The following is a 19,736-nucleotide window of genomic DNA, read 5'->3' on the forward strand; positions in this document are numbered from 1 at the left end:
CTTAACTGCCCCTTGTTCCCTTGGCCTCCTGACCCCCTTTCAAATACTAAGATCACAACTTGCTCCCCTTCCCAATGAGTCAGGCTAGCAACTGCAGCAAGAAGCCAAGGTCAGAAGCACTTCCTTTACAAATGACTGCAAATTAGCATAGGTACTCTGCTCTAGCAAGTATAATCCCACGTAGTTTCACACTGCAATCAGGGTCCCACTTTCTAATTTCTTCTGCCACAGTTAGGTTTAGGGGTAGTCAGTTTTTATGTTCAGCACAAGCAGACGCTCAGATTTATTGAAAAAAACTGCTCTCCTGAACTCTTCTCTCCTGATTAGTTTATTACACATACACAAACCTTAATCTATAGCAGAGTTAATTAACAATTCATTTGAAAATCACTGAGTAAGAAAGGACTTCCTCACAGCTTTAATTGAAAAGGTAAAGGTCAAATAGGTTTTCCTTTCAGGGAAATGGATAATTCCTATATAAAGTCTGCTTTAGGAGAATCAGAAAGGCAACCTGTGATCCAGCAGCAAAAAAATTACCACTTTTGCAATGGTTGAAACATGCTCTGGATATTTCAGAGATTCTAGAACATCCATTAGTTTGCTGCTAGCAGCTTATCCAGCAACAACTAAAGGATGCATTTACAATACACTTGTTAGCCTTGTGTGTGCATCAGGAAGGATAAACATCTTACCAGGTGACTGTTACACTGAGGGAAATTTGTAGCTAGAGGGAAGTGCAGTATCAGTAGAGAAAAAGTGATTCTGTTTGGGAGGTTGAATCACAAGATCCTCAGGCACAAGTCAGCTACAATGGAAGATTAAATAAAGGAGAAGGAACCCACACCTTCCAACAGCTTGTCTGCAGATGCAAGTTCATTCCAAAGGACAGATGCTTCAGAAGGAAGATGATGTAAAACCAACAATACTAAAAATGATTTTTAGTGATGTCTATTTCATCAGCTGTACAGGGAAGCCCGGCTCCCCACAAGTTCAAGTCACTTCTTGCTCACGTTTGAAAGCAATTTGACTTCTTTCCGGAGTAGGAAGAGTACTAAATCCATCTCCCTCATCCATGATTTTTCTTGAAGGCAGACATTAGCAGACAGGAGATGTAACATCATGTTGCTCAGTTTCAATAGTCTGTGAGAACAAATGTACAGGCATGGAGAAGGAAAAACAACCTAAAATCCTCATATGGATCCTAGAAGACAGGAATGAAAAGAAAACAAATATATCAGCTTTAAAAATATGATAAGCACAAAAAGCACCAAGAAGATTTTTAAGTGCTTTATTGCAAACTAAGTATCTCCACACTGACAGGTTGCTAGCTTTTCACTCCAGGCTCCCTAATTTCCCACTGCTTTAAGTCATTTCTGTTCAGTCCACAGTTAAGTATGAATGATCCTCCACTAACCTATAAGTCCAATGCAAGATACTTTCAAAAAAATGGAAAGAACAATCTGCAGAACCCTCAGCAATCAATATCATGATACATAAAGGAAATAGCCACTCCTCACCTGACTCTAGTTCAGCTGACGTATGAGCTTGTTAATTCCCTCGGCGCGGAACCCAGTTTCACCTATCTCCTTAAGGAACCCCACTTTGTTACGTGCAGCATGGCGAGCAACAGAGAGATGAAATGGCCATAAGAAGTTAGTGATTTCTCGGAAATGCTGCCCAGCTGAATAAATTTCATGAATGAGATCTTCCAGGCAAATGACATCATACTTTCCTGAGGGGAGGAAGGACATACATAAACATGGGGATGCACATGACTAAAATCCTACTGCACCTCAGACTATCCTCACATTTCCACATGAACCTTCCCTTGTCAATTCCTCTTGTCCTCTTCTCTCAGCGAGAAGCAGTCTTCCTCACAGATCAGAACGCAAACTATTTAAGTTACAGTCCCCTCTTCCCTCAGTTCACTCCCCTTTTTAGGTCCTCTTCCTCACCTAGATGCTCCTCTATCAGAGTGTTGTCTGTCAGAGGGACCCTCTTCTTGTTGATCTTTGCTTGACCCCGTTTCAGGATGAGCTCGCGTATAGATTTCAGATTGGGATATCTGCAACAAAAAGTTGATTAACAACAGTGCAGCACAAGTATTTGAAATACACTTAGAGAAAAAGATCAACACAATTTTTAGGTATCAAGACACCAACATTATGAACCGAACTAGCAAACTAACGATTTTACCATATTTTGATACCAAGAGGAAAATAACTACAAGAAAGTCACTATCAATATTTACAGTTTACCAGAATCAGATGAACACTCACCCCCATGCTACATAAGGCTCCACAGTGCGCAGCATCTTCAGCGAGCCAGGAGTCAGTTTAATGAATGTGCCACTGAAAATCTTCCTCAACCGCAGCATCTCTATCACCCTCCGCACCCTTAGACTCATCCCTTTAATCCTGAAGAAGAGAAATCACATTGGTAACTATACTTGTCCTATCCAGGCATCAACCTATGATCACTTGTAAGGGACTCTATCTTGATATCCTTCACCCTTGTTCTTTTCACTGCAGCAAGCAGAGATCAAGAAATGAGCCTGGGCAATTACAAACATAACCAAGAAAAGGAAGATTATGATATACTAGGGAGCTGCACCCACTGCTCACTACGCTCATCAACCTTCCCCTCCTCCCATCCCAGGGGTAGGCAGCTCTGGCTCCCCCCAAATACACACACACACACACACACACACACACACACACCCACCCACCCCACCCCCCCCCCCCGGGTTGATGCCTTGCACTCTTCCCCCAGACGCTGGGGGTTGGACTGAGGCCTCCCAAGGCCACACTTTCTCCCCCAGCTACTGGGAGGGGGAGCAAGCCATAGCACGGTAGCCCTGGCTCCCCTGCAAGCACTGGGGAGGAGAAAGGATTGAGGCTGTGACAAGGCAACCCAAGCTCTCGAGCACTGGTGAAAGGGGGAGGGGAGGGAAGGGAGGGAGGAAGCAGGCAGGATGCAGAGTGATGCGATGATGTCACTCTGTCACCCCCCAGGAAAAGGGTTTTTTATATACATAGAGAAAAAAAAGACCCTTACTCTGCAATCCTAACAACGAAGGCCAGCTTGTGTCCCTGAGGTAAAACCATTTGTCCAGGCTTCTTTTCCATGCGCTTCAACCTGACCTCATCTCTGTGTTTGCGACGTGAATCCCGAACGAATGTTTCAATACGTTTGAACTGTATCTGCTTCCCTTTCTGGTGCTAAATACAGAAAGATGAGAGATAAGCCCTAACAGAACACGTATGAAGGGTAAATGCTGTCAGAGGAAGAAAGTGAGATTTAGGGCCTGATTGAAAGAATTCTGAAGAGCATGAGGCCAAACTCAATAGACAATCTTGCAGTGTTGTATAGAACAAGATGACCTCAGTTGTTAGCTTCAATCCATGAGGAGCCAGCCTACTGAGTTTTTTACCTGAGTAAGTTAGGAAAAAATACATAAAAGAATATGTTCTGCTTTTCACAACACTCAATATCATTGCATCTTAGGAATGTTAAATATTGGTTAATTGAACAGTCGATTAACCTCATTAATTCTTCTTGAGTACTTGACTATTCTATTGTCCCTGGGGCTGGGGCCGGCAGCCAGTGCACTCTAGCCCCACTCCCAAGGAGCTCCCTTGCCACTCTGTGCTGCTGCCTCTCTATCAGAAGCAGCAGCATGGGGTGCCACGTGGGAGCTGGTGTGAGAGAGGAGCCAGTTTAAAAACCAGCTCCCCTCACAGGCCGGCTACCTGTCGCCCCACACTGCTGCCTCTGATATAGAGGAGGCGGCAGCACAAGGTGGCAGTAGCCCCTATCCAAGGGTAGCGGCTGAGATCCTGCATTGGCACAGGATGGAACTGAGCTGAGCTGCCTGACCTCCTGGCTTCTAATACACTTTAAATGCAGAGCCACAGTGGGGGTAGGTCCCGGACCTGGTGCAGCCAGGACCGAGACAGGCTGCTGGCCAGCCTGCTAAAAAATTTACTGGCAGGTGGAGGGGGGAAGAAATGCATGCAGTCTGAAGCATTAACCTGTAAGCTTTTGCTTATATGTTAATCAACTACACTATTGCATTCCTAGTGCACATCGGCATGAGAGAGAAACTAAACAGAACCCAATGTAGCCTAAAGCGAACAGGGTTCCAAAGCTGCTAAATACTAGTGATATCAGCTCTCAGGTGTCACAGGTGATCATGCAAAAGCGACAAGGAGTCCTGTAACACCTTACAGACTAACAGATGTATTGGAACATAAGCTTTCATGGGCAAAGACCCACTTCATTAGATACAAGTGGGTCTTTGCCCACGAAAGCTTATGCTCCAATACATCTGTTAGTCTGTAAGGTGCTACAGGACTCCTTGTCGCTTTTGCAGATCCAGACTAACACAGCTACCCCTCTGATACATGGGTGATCATGTAACTGCTAAGTTTTGATGAGGTTACACGATTATTCAATTAATCATTATCTGACATCCCTACTAAATTCAGTGCAGGACCAATGCAGAGAAAACCATCAGTCAGCAACAACTTAGCCATGTATGAGTGTAATGACTAGGTGTAGACAGGCTTTTGGTTGGCAATGTAGCTTGCTACAACTAGATAAACTAAGAATAAAATCCCCAAGTCACTAATATACATAACAATTATAACAACCACACCCAACTCCCTTAAAACAATCTCATATCCTCGGTGTTAAAAACTGAGCCTCCTCCCACAGCTACTTCCCTACTGGGCAACCCCACCTCGACTATCAAACTGCAGAAATGCAGGGAGAGACCTTTCCACAGGCACTATTCCGCAAAGGGCATCCCTCCTCCAGCTGGTGCAGACTTTGCTTTGGTAGCCTGGCTCTCCAGGTCACACAGGCATAAGAAAAGGAGCAGGTGCCATTAGCAGCCTATGGAAAGGGGGGGGGGGGGGCAGGTAAAGATGTAGGATCCAGTATAGTCGATTAACCGGTTAAACTTTCAGAGGGGTAGCCGTGTTAGTCCGTGTGAATCTGCAAAAGCGGCGAGGAGTCCTGTGGGACCTTATAGACTAACTGAAGTGTTGGAGCATGAGCTTTCGTGGGCAAAGACCCACTTTGTCAGATACATGCATCTGACGAAGTGGGTCTTTGCCCACGAGAGCTTATGCTCCAACACTTCAGTTAGTCTATAAGGTGCCACAGGACTCCTCGCTGGTTACACTTTGCGTTGGAAAGGGGATGCCCCAGCCTGCCAGGCACATCCCTAGGGGCTGGGTGGGGAGGCAGGTCACGAGGCCCCTACCTTCCTCTTGTCCAACAGCGCCTGCTTTGCCTGGGTGGCCTTGAGGGCCTGGTAGGCCTTCCTCTTCTTCAGCAAGTTCTCCGGCACCAGGGGGATCTTCCTCTTGGGCCTGGCGCAACAGAAGCGAGACGCGTCACGCCGCCGACCAGGCGGGAACGCTCGGCCCGGCCCGGGGTTCCCCCCCCCCCAACACCGCGCTGCGCAGCGAAGAGCCGCAGGGCAGGGCGCGCCCTCAGCGCTGGGCAGATACGGGACGGCTCGCGCCGCTTTCCACCCCCCCCCCCCAACCGCCGCGGGGACCCACCGCGCGCACGTGCGTGCGTCCCCTCAACTGCAAACGGGTCCCCGCGCGCACACACACACAGAGCCGCCGCGGGCTCGCACCTGTTCCCCGCAACCGGTAGCGCCCCGGCGCCCGCTCCGCAGATGGAAACGGACCTCCCCGCTCGCAAATTAACCACTTACTCTGGCTCCGCCATGTTGCCGTCTCCACTGGAGTTGCGTCACTGCGCACGCGGCCACTTTTGCCGACGAACCGCTATCACCGCGCATGCGTCCTCCTATGGCTGTCAGCCTCTCGCTCTCCCCGTAAAACCATAGACGCGTCCCATGGTTTTGCTCTCAGGCCTGGAGGACTGCCACCTCTATGGTTCTGTGACGTAGCTAAGAGAGGGAGCGCGCGTTCCGCAGTCGGCTTGGAGGCTTGCAGCATGGCGTAGCTGGCGGCAGCGCTGCAGCGCGGGCCCTGGGAGGTCCCCAAGTCACCAGAGTAGCTTAACATCAAGATGCGGGGAGGGCGGGAATCGACGTCCCTGTAGCTGCCCTCTGGTATTGAGCCGGTGGGTTTCCACATCGTCACCCTCTTCCCTGCTGCAGCCAGGAGAATGGGGGACACGCTGCTTGGCTGTGTCTACACTGGGCCACTTATTCCGGAAAAGCAGACGCTTTTCCGGAATAACTTGAAAGCTGTCTACACTGGCCGCTTGCTTTTCCGGAAAAGCAATGATGATGTACTGTCTAATTCTCAGTACTTTTCCGGAAAAACTATACGGCTCCCGTTCGGGCAAAAGTCCTTTTCCAGAAAAACTATTCCGGAAAAGGGCCTTTGTAGACAGCCCAGTAGTCTTTTCCGCAAAAAAGCCCCGATTGCGAAAATGACGATCGGGGCTTTTTTTCCGGAAAAGCACGTCTACATTGGCCACGGATGCTTTTCCGGTAAAAGGGCTTTTCCAGAAAAGCATCCTGCCAATGTAGACGCTCTTTTTCCGGAAATACTTATAACGGAAAACTGTTCCGTTTTAAGCATTTCCGGAAAAGGGTGCCAATGTAGACATAGCCATTATGTGTGACAAAAATGAGGGTTCTCGTGTTAGGCTTTGCAAAACATCAGCTCTCGTGAGGGCTGGGACAAAATCTTCATGGAAGAAGGAGCTGCCTGAGAAGGCTCAAATACTGCTCTAACATGCCTGGACATCTAGAGGATTCTACTTCCAGGCATCAACCCATGCTTCAGCTGCCATTCTTTTACCTGCCTGCTCAGAAGTGGTCGGGAGGGAAAAGGTCTAGGAACCTGAGAAGGCAATTTGAGTGGGGCAAATCCCAAGCATTCAAAAAGAATGTCAGCCCCCACCCATTCAAAAATCATGCATTTCGTTTAAAATGCATGTTGTTAACATTTTGAAATAAACGATCCTTATTTGTCTTCTGTTTTGGAGACTCAAAGATTCACTTGGATCACATTTTTTAGCCTTTCTTCCCAATAACAAGGGATAGAAACTTAATTTTTAAAAATGAAAGCTGAAATTCTTACCTAATCATGTGCTTCGAGGAGCTGGGGCTTTAAGAAAAGCACCAAATATTGTGAGAGTTGGAATAAATTCGCAAGAATTTACAATTTTGGGAGCAGTCAGATAAGCACAGTTCCTGGGACATGTATAGGAAGTAATTTGTCCAGGAAGTGTATTTTGGGAACTATTAAGTGTTAGAACCAAACAGCCTTATTAGCTGAAGTACCTACAATGCCTGTCTCAGCCATGATGGGATGCCCAGAACAGTGTGCAGGAACTACCAGGCAGGTTTGGTACTCCAGCATGGCGACTCCACAAAAGAGTGATGCTTATGCATGTAACAATGATATTAACAGTAGGTTCTTCAGGGCAGATCCTATGCATCTTCTCATATGTTTGTACGGTATCAAGCAGCATGGGGCTTCTATTGGAGTCATTGGGTGCTTTTTGCTATTAAAATACTAATATGTGTTTCCCACCCTTTTTACTTCAAAATCACACAAAATCTGTCAAAAATTTAACTGCCATCCCTTCCCCCCAGCATCTTTGTACCTCTTCGCTACAGTCATCACTGATCTATATACTTTCCAAACCATGGGAAACATTAACGTCTCTTCTGTTTCATATAATCAAAGGGTACTTCTAGACTACATGCCTCTGTCGCCAGAGGCATGTAGATTAGGCTACCAGGCATAGGAAAATGAAGCGGCGATTTAAATAATCGCGGCTTCATTTAAATTTACATGGCTGCCGCGCTGAGCCGTCAAACAGCTGATAAGCTGTTTGTCGGCTCAGCGCGATAGTCTGGACGCGCGGGTGTCGATATCAAAGGTATTTGTCGACCACCCAGGTATCCCTCCTGGGATGAGGTATACCTGGGTGGTCGACAAATACCTTTGATGTCGACACCCGCGCGTCCAGACTATCGCGCTGAGCCGACAAACAGCTTATCAGCTGTTTGACGGCTCAGCGCGGCAGCCATGTAAATTTAAATGAAGCGGCGAATATTTAAATCGCCGCTTCATTTTCCTATGTCTGGTAGCCTAATCTACATGCCTCTGGCGACAGAGGCATGTAGTCTAGACGTACCCATAGAGACAAGGTGGCTGAGACAGTCTTTCTTATTGAACCAACTTTTATTAGTGTCTCGCTGACACAAGTTGGTCCAACAACCTCACTCACCTTGCTGCTAATATCCTGGGACTGACACAGCTTCAACAACAATCAAAGCCCTTTAGGGCACCCTATATAACTGCAATATAATAGACACCAAGAACTCGCAACTGAATCATTTACAGGTTGAAAGTTTACATCATTAAAGATTTTACACCTCCCTTTGAATCCTGATGTTAATTTTTGCACTATTGTATACAATATTTTTGTATACAATTTTTATACAATATTTCTCTTTCTGTGTAAAGTAGGTCATAACAGTCCAGAAGAGGCTACATATACAAATGCTTTTTGCTCTTTTATGAATATTGCTAATATATTTTCACAAAAAGTACCATAGAAAATTGTATATACAACAAGCATTATAAGTTCCTAGATTCCAAGGCTAGAAGGAACCATTGAGATGACTTAGTCTGGTAGTTTTCAACCTGTGGTCCAAAGATCCCTGGGTATCTGAAGACTGTCTGGGTCCACAAAAGATAGTTGAACAGTGGTTTTCAGCCTGTGGTTCATGATCCCCTGGGTGTCTGCAGATCATGTTTAAGATTTCCAATGGAGATTTCACCTCCATTCAATATTTTTATGGATCTGCAAATGAAAAAAGATTTAAAACTATTGATATAGTCTGACTTCCTGGGTCACCCAAGCCATAAAAGTTTCCCAAAACTGTTCCTAAAGCATAACTTCCAGAAAAACATCCAATCTCTATATAAAATTACAATGATTGACAATCCACTACAAACCTTGGTAAATTCTTCCAATGGTTAATTACCCATAACTGTTAAAAATGTACTCTGTTTTTCTAGTCTGAATTCGTATATCTTCAACTTGCACACATTGAATAGTATTATACCTTTCTCTGCAAGACAGCAGAGCTCATTCGCAAATGTTTTTCTCCATGTAGGTACTTATAGACTGTCATCAAGTCTCCCCTTAACCTTCACCATCAGACCGTGTTAACCTCTTGCAGGAACTAATTGTTTTGTTATTCAGCATTCATTCAGCTGCCTGTACCTTTCACTTATCTGAACAGAGGATTAGAACAGAATGAGGAGTTTTAATTTGCACCTTTCTTTTCCTGACAAGTTCAGATGTGTTAGATGAACATTAGTTTCCATACTAGAATTTTAATCACATTAAGTATTTCACTCTGCTGGGTGTAAATTAAAGCATACTTCTATTCTTCAATTTCCTTTACAGTTTCTCTCTTACTTTATCAAGGTAACATTTGGAGCTACACAATAGATTCTTTAAACTTCATTCTGCGAGGTTTAACATGTTCCATTCATGGGCCACTAATTTTCTAAAAGGAAATAATGGTTAATTCTGTTTCAAAGTTTAGCACAAGAGACTTTAAGGATATTGTTTTATGGACAGTGTACAAGAAAGCTTGATTTCTTGAAGTACTTCTGAATATTTTCTTTTGCCTTTGCTAATAAACATCAACACACTTTGAAATGTAACAGATGCCATTCTAAAATATATTAGCATTTTTAATGGTTAATTATAATTAATCTGGGAGAAACAAAAGGAAAAAATGAAGCCTAAAGGAGAACAACAAGAAACTATGTTTCCTAGCTGAGTAAAGGATGAATAAAGGCAGAGTGAATGTAATTCTGAATGCAGTAGGACTATTTACTTAAGTAAGAGCTGTTAAGAAGAGACCAGAAACGTATGCAGAGTGCATAGCAGCTAAATTTTATTTCAATGGGGCTACCACAGAGTATGATGCCAGTCAGTGCTCTGCACTGGCATATTTTGTCACCAAAAACTGCCTTTTGTTGACAAAAAAAGAGAGCTCATACACACTATAATGCAACTTTTGTCATGAAAACACCCCTTTTTGGCAAAAAAAAAGCCTCTACCCCTACAAGAGACCTTTATCTTTCCACCTCTCTTTATTGTTGACAAAGAGCCATTGTGGATTCTGTTGTTTGTTTTGTCAAGAGAACTGGCTTCGCCAGTATCTCACAATGCCTGTCCTGTTGGCTCTGCTCAGTATTTTGTGATTTCTGCTGCCCTGCAGGCATGCACTCTTCCCTTCCCCTTTCAAAGCTCAGGGAAGTATCTGACAGCAAAGTGAGCTGCTCCATTTGGGGAATTAAAAAAAAAGTGCAAATCATTTAAATGCTCTCATTCTGCCCTGCTAGAAACACAGCAGCTGGCAGACTGCTGCTGCAGGAGGAAGGCTGGAGATATTTCTGTGCTGCTTTGACATTCCTCAGCATGGAGCTATTCATTATGCTGTTCCCAGTAACTGAGAATGATGTGGGAGAACTCTGAGAGAATCTCAAGAAGTACAGGGATCAGCTCTACCTTAATGTGCTTACCCACATCTGTTGACAGGTGAGCTTTCTTTTCCTGCAGTGTAAAGAACTACAATCTAACTTTCCTCATATATCCTACACCTTAATCCTAAAGTAAGCCTAGTTTCCATTTTTTATGCTTAGTAAGCTGAAATTAAGGTGAGAGAAGCTTTTATCTTAATAGTTTGGTCTATTGCATTTTATTAGGATTTAAGACACGATATGTAGCAATACTATACACACACACACACACACACACAGCTTGACAAGTGGCGGCGAGCCCCGTTCGCCAGCCGCGTGCTTTGGCATGCTGCGCATGTGCAGACCACGCTATGCATGCGTTGATCGCGTTGTGGTGCCGTGCCGGGCTAAAATCTACTCGCCATGGGTGAGTAGATTGCCCTAATTGTTGAGCCCTGTATATATATATATATATAACAAGAGTACACTGATTTTGTATGATTATTTGTAATTTTTTATTAATTTTTCAAAATACCACAAATATACCAAAATGCCAGATTCATCATAATACACAAAGTAAATAAAGAAGGTTTGGATAAAGGAAGGGGAGAAGAAGCAACATACCTATCTTTAAGGTCTGTATTAATCACAGACCCTTAAAATGTTAGCCCAAATTGCTTTGAATTTTTCAGGCATACCCTTTCTATAGAATGCCAGTTGTTTCTTAACTGTGAAGTCAACCGTATTGCTCAGCCATCAATAACTGATGGGGACTGACTTTCCATCTTTGCAGGATTAATTTTTTAGTGATAATTCTTTAACTGAAGATATTTACATGCCACAGAGCAGAGCAAACCAAATTGTTGCTGATTTATAATTAGTTTATATGTATTGTCAGCTAGCTGCAATAGTCATAATTTCTCTGTCTAGCCAATGCTCCATATCAAGGTTTAGTCACTGATTTTAAGGATGGAATAAATGCTGAAAGAATAATGTTTTAGCCAAGTTTTACCACACTTGCCTGGCAGCCATTATTATGGGAGCTCTGGAGTCATCAAATCTGTAAATAATTTGACCATTCGATGACTGAAAAGGTAAGAGGGTATATTCTCATTCAACCTGAACCCAGAACCCAGAGTGGAGTCTGTGGGGTCATATTTAACAGTCACAAGGTCACCTGTCTTAACAAAAGGGCATTATGATAATGCCCTGTAAAACAAAATCTGGAAACCTGGAAAACGAAATCATCCCAGAGATAGGAAAAGCCATGGTTTCCTCAGAGCCAGTCTAGATTTCTGACCTTCACCCTTTAAAAGAACATGTTTGAAAATACGGAATTTCTCAAAATGAGTATTGAGGAATATAAATAAGGATATGTTCAGGGCATACAAAATCATTGGAAGGACATTCATTTTGAATATAGTAATTTTACTCCACAAACTGAGGATTTAATAAACTCCATCTCTCCAACTCATTAGCCATTTGGACAATAATTGATTCAGGGATGTCCTGAGAATTTTGGGGGAACCAGTATTCCTAAATATTTCATATAGGAGTATTGCTGTTGAAAGTCCTAATTTGAGAAAAGCCCCTTTGAGAGCATATTTGTTAATGCCTAAGGCTGTGTCTAGACTACATGCCTCTGTCGGCATGTAGTCATTTACATTTACATGGCTGCCGCGCTGAGCCGACAAACAGCTGATCAGCTGTTTGTCGGCTCGCGTGCTAGTCTGGACGTTCCCCCTGTCGACATTAAAGCCCTTTGATGGCAGCCCCTTTATTCCTCGTTTACCGGGGCTGCTGACAAAGGGCTTTGATGTCGACAGGGAGAACGTCCAGACTAGCGCACGAGCCAACAAACAGCTGATTACTGTTTGTCGGCTCAGCGCAGCAGCCATGTAAATTTAAATGAGGCCGCGATCATTTAAATCGCGGCTTCATTTGCCTTTGCCTATGTGTCTAATCTACATGCCTCTGCCGACAGAGACATGTAGTCTAGACACAGCCTAAGATTCCTGATTTGTACCAATTAATTTTATTACCTGAGAGTAGTTCCAAAATTATTAGCAATGGTTCAAACGTTTGGAATGCCAACCTCAATCTTAACTACTAATTCAAGAGCATTATCCACACTGAGCATAATTTTGAGCTCTATTTCAGCCCTTTGATACCATGAATATGTTGATTTACTCAGATAGCAATGGCTAAAGGTTTTAGAACTCAATCAAGCAGAAGAGGAGAGAGAATGCAGCGCTATATCATACATCTCCATAAAGGAAATGGGTCAGAAATAATACCATTAGTAACCACCCTAGAAGTCTAGTTAGAGTATAAAAGCTCAATTCAAGCAATAAAATACATTAGTTACTAAATCCAGATTTTGCTAGCACATCAAAAAGACAGTTCCATGCTGCATGGCCTTTTTTGGCATCTACAGAAATGACAGCTAAGCAGTCTTTAGAATTTCTTGAAGCACATCAATTAAATTACATTAACACAAATTAGCTGAGCCATGTGTTACAAAGGATGCCTACCTGATTTATGTGTGCAACATATGTCCAATTGCACAGCAAGAGCTTTAGCTTAAATCTTAATGATACAATCGGCATAAGAAATTGGACTGTAATTACTACATAATGCAAGGTCTTTAAAGGTTTAGGGATATCTGAAATTACAGGTTCTCCTTAGGCCATGTCTACACGAGGAGATTATTTCAAATTTACTAAATTCGACTTCTGGGCACCCGATTTTACAAATTTGAAGTTCTGTGTCCTCACTATGGGGAGAATCAAATGTAGTCTGAGGCAGGCTCCATTAATAGGAACATGCTACCTCAAACTCAGAGACCCATGAAGCACTCTAGGGAACTGCAGGAGGCATCCAGGGGCCAATTAGTTCGAATTAGCGGCACCAGAGCATCCACACTAGTCTTATTTCAGACTTACAAGTTCTGGAATAGTGTTATTCCTCATGAAAAGCAGGACTACAGAGTTTGAATTCCACAGCTCCTTATTCTGGAATAACGGGCTTGGTAGTGTAGACGCATTGCTTACAAAATTGACTTTGGGGGCTAATTTCGGACTAAGGTCCTAGTGTAGACCAGGCCTTACTGTAGGCAGGAGAGTCTGCTCACTCTTGGCCTCACTGAACTTCAATAATCTAGGTGTTAAAATTTCAAAGAACTACTTGTAAAATTCATTTGGGAACCCATCTGTCTGAGGAGTCTTTCCAGCCTTCATTTCTTGTGTAGCTTAAATCAATGTCATGATTTCTAGAGGGGTATCTAAAAGTTCCTTTTAAGAATCAGAAATCTGAGTCTGAGACAATCCACTAAAAATGTTATCTAGTACATCTCCTTTTTGGGCTAAATATAGTTTTGAATAAAGCTGTTGAAATTATTTATTAATTGTGTTGTGTATACTGTAATTTATTGTTACTATCACAAATAAAAGCAATTTTACTTTTTAGTCTTTTGCTTAAGTCTGTTTGCCAACAGCTTGCCAGCTCTCTCACCAGATTCCCAGTAGTTTTGCTTCTAACGAAATAAAGCAAACTCAGCCTTTGGGACAGAAGTTAGTTAATTTCATATCTTAGATTGGTGAGGTTCTGAGTTTCTCTCAGGAGAAGGGGCTGATGTACAAACTACATCAAGGTCTTAATTTCCTTTGCGAGGGTATCAATTCAATGTTCTCCATGTTTCTTTTTTTTAAAGTGACATAAGAGATTATATGGCCTTTGATGAGGACTTTAAAGGTATCCCAAAGTATGACAATAGCAGTGGAGGCATTTGTTTTAAATAACAGTTCTAACTCCTGCTGGACAGAGTTAACAAATTATGTATCAAATAGCAGAGAGGTATTTAAACTCCACATTAGTTTGGGGGGCATACCTTTGAGGCCTAACAGACATATGTATAGGAGCTAAATATAACAAGAATACCAATGCCACAATCAGTGACAGAATTTGGTGGAATCTGGCCCACAGGCTGTATTTGCCCACCCCTTAACAAAGCAATGATAATAGAGATTTAAATGTACTTACTAATCAAACAATAGATTTTACATTGATGCACCCTTCCCATGAGTTTAAGGCAATTGGAACTAAACTGATAATTACCCTTTAATCTCAATGAAAAGAAAAGAAAAGAAAAGAAAAGAAAAGAAAAGAAAAGAAAAGAAAAGAAAAGAAAAGAAAAGAAAAGAAAAGAAAAGAAAAGAAAAGAAAAGAAAAGAAAAGAAAAGAAAAAAGAAAAAGGAACTAAGTTTAGAGAAACCATATCAGATCTCAGAGAGCAGAACATAAATTCCATACAATTTGGCTATGTCTACACTGGCAGTTTCTTGCATAAGAACTGTTTTGCGGAAGAGTTCTTGCGCAAAAAGTTTTCTACAAGAGTCAGAAAGAGTTTTGTGGAAGAGCTCTCGCACAAGAGAGCTTATTCATCATGGGGAGAGGAATAACTCTTCCAGAAGAAGCCCTGTTTTACAACGCTATACTGTAAATCTACTTGCACAAGAACGTGTGTGCAGTGTAGACAGCCAGCAAGGTTTTGCACAGGAACGACTGTTCTTGCGCAAGAAGCTGCCAGTGTAGACATAGCCTTGGATTATTCCATGTTTCCCTTTGCAAGAAAAGAGTTTGCAGATTTTTGAGAGATATTTCTGCCTTTTGAAGGGAACGGAATGGTTCTATCTTTTTACCATTTTTAATATGCAGTTTGCTGGGTATTTCATAAAACATGCCAATTATATCTTCCCGGTCAACTGTTTTTCTTGGTTAAAAGCTGTCCTCATTGCAACCACATCACAAGCATAATCTTGAAAGAGAAGTATTTTCATTGCTAGTTCTCCCCATTGTTTCTCTGGATTTCTGCAGTATAAGCTCCTTGGTGCTTAAGTTCAGGAACTTTAGAAATGTACGGCCAGCTCCTACTTCTTTTGAAGTCAATCGGAGTTTTGCCAGTGATTTCAGTGAGTCTACCATTTATATATAAATCACTAAATGTGATTAAAAAATTAAGAACAATTAGCTACATAAATGTCTTGTGGGCAGCTGCCAAGCAGGACAGACTCATTGATTGATTGTATTATCCCAATTGTTTCAGAAGGTTGTGTAGCCTACATTTTACAGGACACATTAGACAGCACATGTTATGAAACCATAATTTAACATTAAGCAGATGCTACACTGATGTAAAGCATTATTCATCAGAATATGATATATTCTTTAGTCTCAGGCCAAATTTTTGCTTCAAAGGGAAAAAACAGATTTACTGGAAGGAGTACAGATTTACAGTTTTATATGAAATCTTGATTCATGGATGGGATGAAAACATCAATAATTACAATGACGGGAGTCATTCCTTTGGACAACACAGTTTTGTAGTTCTATATGCAACTGAAATGTTGGTGAAGCAGGAAAAATACTCCCAGTTAAACTGTATAATCTGTTGCTGTTTGTGTTATGTCCATCAAGCCTTATATCTGTTATTTTAAATTCTTACTATAAGTTGGTTAAGATTTTAAACATGCCACTTATCTGACCTACTTTTTAAGTTCATGACTGTCTGCCCTGTATGCTTCAGCTCAGCTTAACTGGAAAAAAAAGGCATCTACTCTGTTTGTTATGTAATGATTGAGTCACATGGAGACCATTAATTCCAAAACATTCTCATTTGCTTAGAATGATATACCATAGTAGTATCTTGTGTCTTCCTCTCCCGTGTCTTGGTTTCTCTTCTAGTTCATTTTCATTATCTGATATCAAATTCAAATAATGTTTCCAGTGATGGAGTGACACTTCTTTGTATAACTTGTGCTGGATTATTGAAGAATCCAGTTGGTTTGAGCAAATATGGGATTGATTTATAAATAATGTGACTGGGTGTTCACCCAGTGTGCATTGTAACATCTAGCACAAAATAAGTTACTGTAATGTTTAGCAGACCCAGTGTAAAGGGCTGTGATATGTCAGAATCATGTGGAGTGAGCCAAAAATTTGTGTGTGGGGGGAATTAGAAATAATTCATAACCATTTCAATCCTTTCTTAACCCAAAATGTTACCATACTAAACTTTAAAGTCAATATTTTAAGCTTGGGTGCCTTTCTCCCCTCCCCCATCTCCTTCCAAGACCTTGAGATTCTTCAATTCCCATTGTTCTCCTCTGGAGCTAAAGACTCAGGATTGGGCCCAATATTTCTATATGGGACACTAAGTAACCCCAGTCTGTAACTTCCCACACTTTTGCTTTTCCTAAAAATTTCTCACATCTTCTTTTTCCCTCTGCTCCCATCTTAAAGTTTTTCTTCTCTTGCCAGAATGCACACTGGAGCTAAAGTTGGCCGACCTGATCATGCTACAGCTGCAGTGTTATGCAAGCATGAGACTGTAAATTCCACGCCACTGTTGCTAAATGTAGCTTTTATCTGTCACTCTGTTGGAAAGCAGAAGAGTGATTGTATTTTATTCAGGAAAACACACCATTCTGAAGAGAACTGTGATCTTTAATAGAATAGGGGAATGCATCGGAAATTCCACTTAAAAATCAACAGACTATATATATTCAAAGCAACAAAATCATCAGTAACAACTTTGTCAGTAGCATTTTCCCCCCATCACACTCAGAATGCTAGTTCCTATGTAACTGGATGACTCACAGAACAGGGATTGGATATGGAGCCTTTTCCATCTAGGTCACCAGTTAGAATGAAGTGCGCTTCAGCATTGGTCAAAAATCAAAAGTCAGTTGAGTGACCCATCTGATGAGTTTCAAGTAACTAGTCCACCACTGTGAATGTGAATGGGGGCAAGCTACGTATTTGCGGAGACAATGCAACTAGAGAGCCATTTGTGAGATGGCATCTTTGGTAGCATCACCTACTCTAAGTGTAGGGCAGCAACAAGAGGACTGGGGCAAACAAGTGAGGGTGCGTCAGAGCATTGTTTTCATTAGCACTGCTGCTGCCTTGTATCCACTCCAGAGACAGCAGGAGCACTAGAGAGAACAGTATTCATTAGCGGTCAAGATAAGCAGGAAAAGTGGCAATGGGCACTTTGAATTTATTATGAATGTATTAATTCTATTCTATACTACGCCCTAATCACTAATGAGTCCCTACGGTCACTCTGTGCAAGGCTGAATGTTGACAGGGAGCTAATTAGAGCTGAGGGAGACAGATATTTTGTTGGGTAGGCAGAGAAGCAGAGGGCAAATCTCCTATGAATCTTTTTTCTAAAAAAAAAAAAGTTTGAACTTTGTGTATGTATGTCACATTAAAGGTCTCAGCTCAGCTCCTGCTAAAGTGCTGATGCCATCATAAAAACCAGCAGCAAATTAATTGGCATCCTTGTTGGAACTTGCACTAGAAAGTCCACCTGAGCATGGCCTCTGAACTACTTTCTCATCAGAGTGTTGCCTCCAGGTTAGGATGAAGGCATAGCAATCTGTTGCTGTAGGCAAACGTATGCTTCATTGGTCTGTGTTTTACTATTCTATTATCTCTACTAGATAAAGGGGACTTCACTATCTTTAATCTGGCATCTTTCACATAAGTAATACGTTTACTTAAGGAAAACAATTATGACTGAAATAAAAAACAAAACAAAAAACCACATTGGTTCCACAGGGACATATTGCAAGAGCAAAGATAACATGGGACACAAGTCCTTTAAACGTATTTGAGAACTGAGAAGAAAAAACATTTACTGCCAATGCCATTAAAGTGTAATCTCTTTCTGTGATAACATCTCTATGTTTTAGAGGGAAAACGTTTAAAAAAATGATACAGGAATCCAACTGATGTTAGAACAGAAAGTCATTTAAATGACGTCCTTTCTTGTGGGAAATGCAGGGCAGAGAGATGCTAGGGATTGCAAAGAAAGGTCACAAAGGTCTAGCACATCTACAGAAGGGATAGTATTCCTGCTTATGCCACTTTCTGTGAAGTGGAAAAAGAGCACAACAGTAATAACAGCAACTTAGGGGATGGCTGGGACTCACCCTGCTAAACCCTGAAAAGGTGTATACTTCAAGACATGTTTCTGTGCTTCTTGTCTAGCTCATAACATCTATGAACCAGTTTTCAATAGCTTTGTTCTTGTATGTCTAGACTACAGGCTTTTGTCAACAGAGACTGTCTACAAAGCCTCTAGAGTACAGCAAATTCTGTCAACAAAGCAAGCCGCTTTTTCGACAGAGAGTCTAGACGCTCTCTTTTGAAAAAGCACAGTGTGGATGCAATAGTGCCTTTTTTCGACATAATTCTGTCGAATAAAGGCGCTATTCCTCGTAGAATTAGGTTTACCGCTGTCGATAAAACTGCCGTGTTCTGTCGACTTACTGGAACTCGACGGTAGTGTAGATGCACTTTTGTCAACAAAACCCTGTAGTCTAGACACACCCTTAGAGTTCATCTACACAGCACCCTTAGCTCAGAATAAGATACACAATTTGTGCTAAACAAATTGTGTAGTTTATTTCAATGCTATTTTGAAATAGCTTATTTTGTAATTTGGCGCTGTCTACATAGCACCAAATTTTGAAATAACTCGCCATTCCAAAATTCCCCTTAACCCTTATGGAATAAGGGTTACTGGGATATCAGAATAAGCTGCTTGTTATTTTGAAATCTATTTTGAAATAATGGGCTGCTTCAGTAGACACAGTATTCTGAAATATCTCTGCAGAGTAGACATACACTTAAAGATGCAAGAACACTCAATTACTGGGTGATGTGATTGGTTATTACCACTAGGTGATCAGAGTATAAAACCCTAAAATAGATAAAATTTACCTACGGGGTGAACTTGAGATTAATTCATTTCCAATCCACTTTTCCATTAGTGTCCTTAACCTTTCCTCCAATAGCAAGCATTATCTTATGCATACGATAGTTAAGATAGGTTTCTTGCAGTGAGGGGAGACACAAAGACCAACTTAATATAGTGCAATAAGTGTTTTGTTATTTGTAGTGCCTTTCACATTATATCCAAAACATTTTACAGTGTAATACAGTTAGAGCAGTGGTTTTTAACCTATAGTCTGTGGAACCCTGGGGGTCACAGACCATAGACAATTCATACCTACTGACAGTAGGGGAGCACAATATGGAAAAAGCCCAAGCCACGCCACAGATCTCCTCCCCCATCAGAGCCACTCACTTTTCAGAAAGCAGCAGCCTCTCCATGCAGCTCTCAGCTGTTCTTCTGCTCCTGCCGCTGTCTCCTCCTGTCCAACA

General features: G+C 42.0%; 1 protein-coding gene and 1 long non-coding RNA gene across 3 annotated transcripts in view; both read right to left on the reverse strand.

The window, feature by feature from the left end:
- Window positions 1-310: 310 nt before the first annotated feature.
- RPL7L1 (ribosomal protein L7 like 1) lies at window positions 311-5,895 on the reverse strand. Its single transcript, XM_006125580.5, has 7 exons — window positions 5,738-5,895; window positions 5,273-5,381; window positions 3,058-3,221; window positions 2,280-2,417; window positions 1,956-2,065; window positions 1,518-1,732; window positions 311-1,201 (listed from the first exon to the last, which is right to left on the reverse strand). The coding sequence occupies exons 1-6, from the start codon at window positions 5,749-5,751 to the stop codon at window positions 1,524-1,526; spliced, it is 744 nt and encodes a 247-aa protein (XP_006125642.2). The 5' UTR covers window positions 5,752-5,895; the 3' UTR covers window positions 311-1,201; window positions 1,518-1,523.
- A 2,189-nt stretch (window positions 5,896-8,084) lies between these two features.
- LOC102457035 (uncharacterized) overlaps window positions 8,085-19,736 on the reverse strand; it is a 193,843-nt gene continuing 182,191 nt past the window's right edge. For both annotated transcript variants that reach the window (XR_016349479.1, XR_016349480.1), the window contains exons 4-5: window positions 19,660-19,726; window positions 8,085-8,820 (exon numbers count right to left, since the gene is read on the reverse strand). This is a non-coding gene — a long non-coding RNA (uncharacterized LOC102457035). The remainder of the gene's footprint in view (window positions 8,821-19,659; window positions 19,727-19,736) is intronic.

This window comes from Pelodiscus sinensis, chromosome 4, assembly GCF_052426305.1.
Source record: "Pelodiscus sinensis isolate ZL-2025 chromosome 4, ASM5242630v1, whole genome shotgun sequence".
NCBI lineage: Eukaryota > Metazoa > Chordata > Testudines > Trionychidae > Pelodiscus > Pelodiscus sinensis.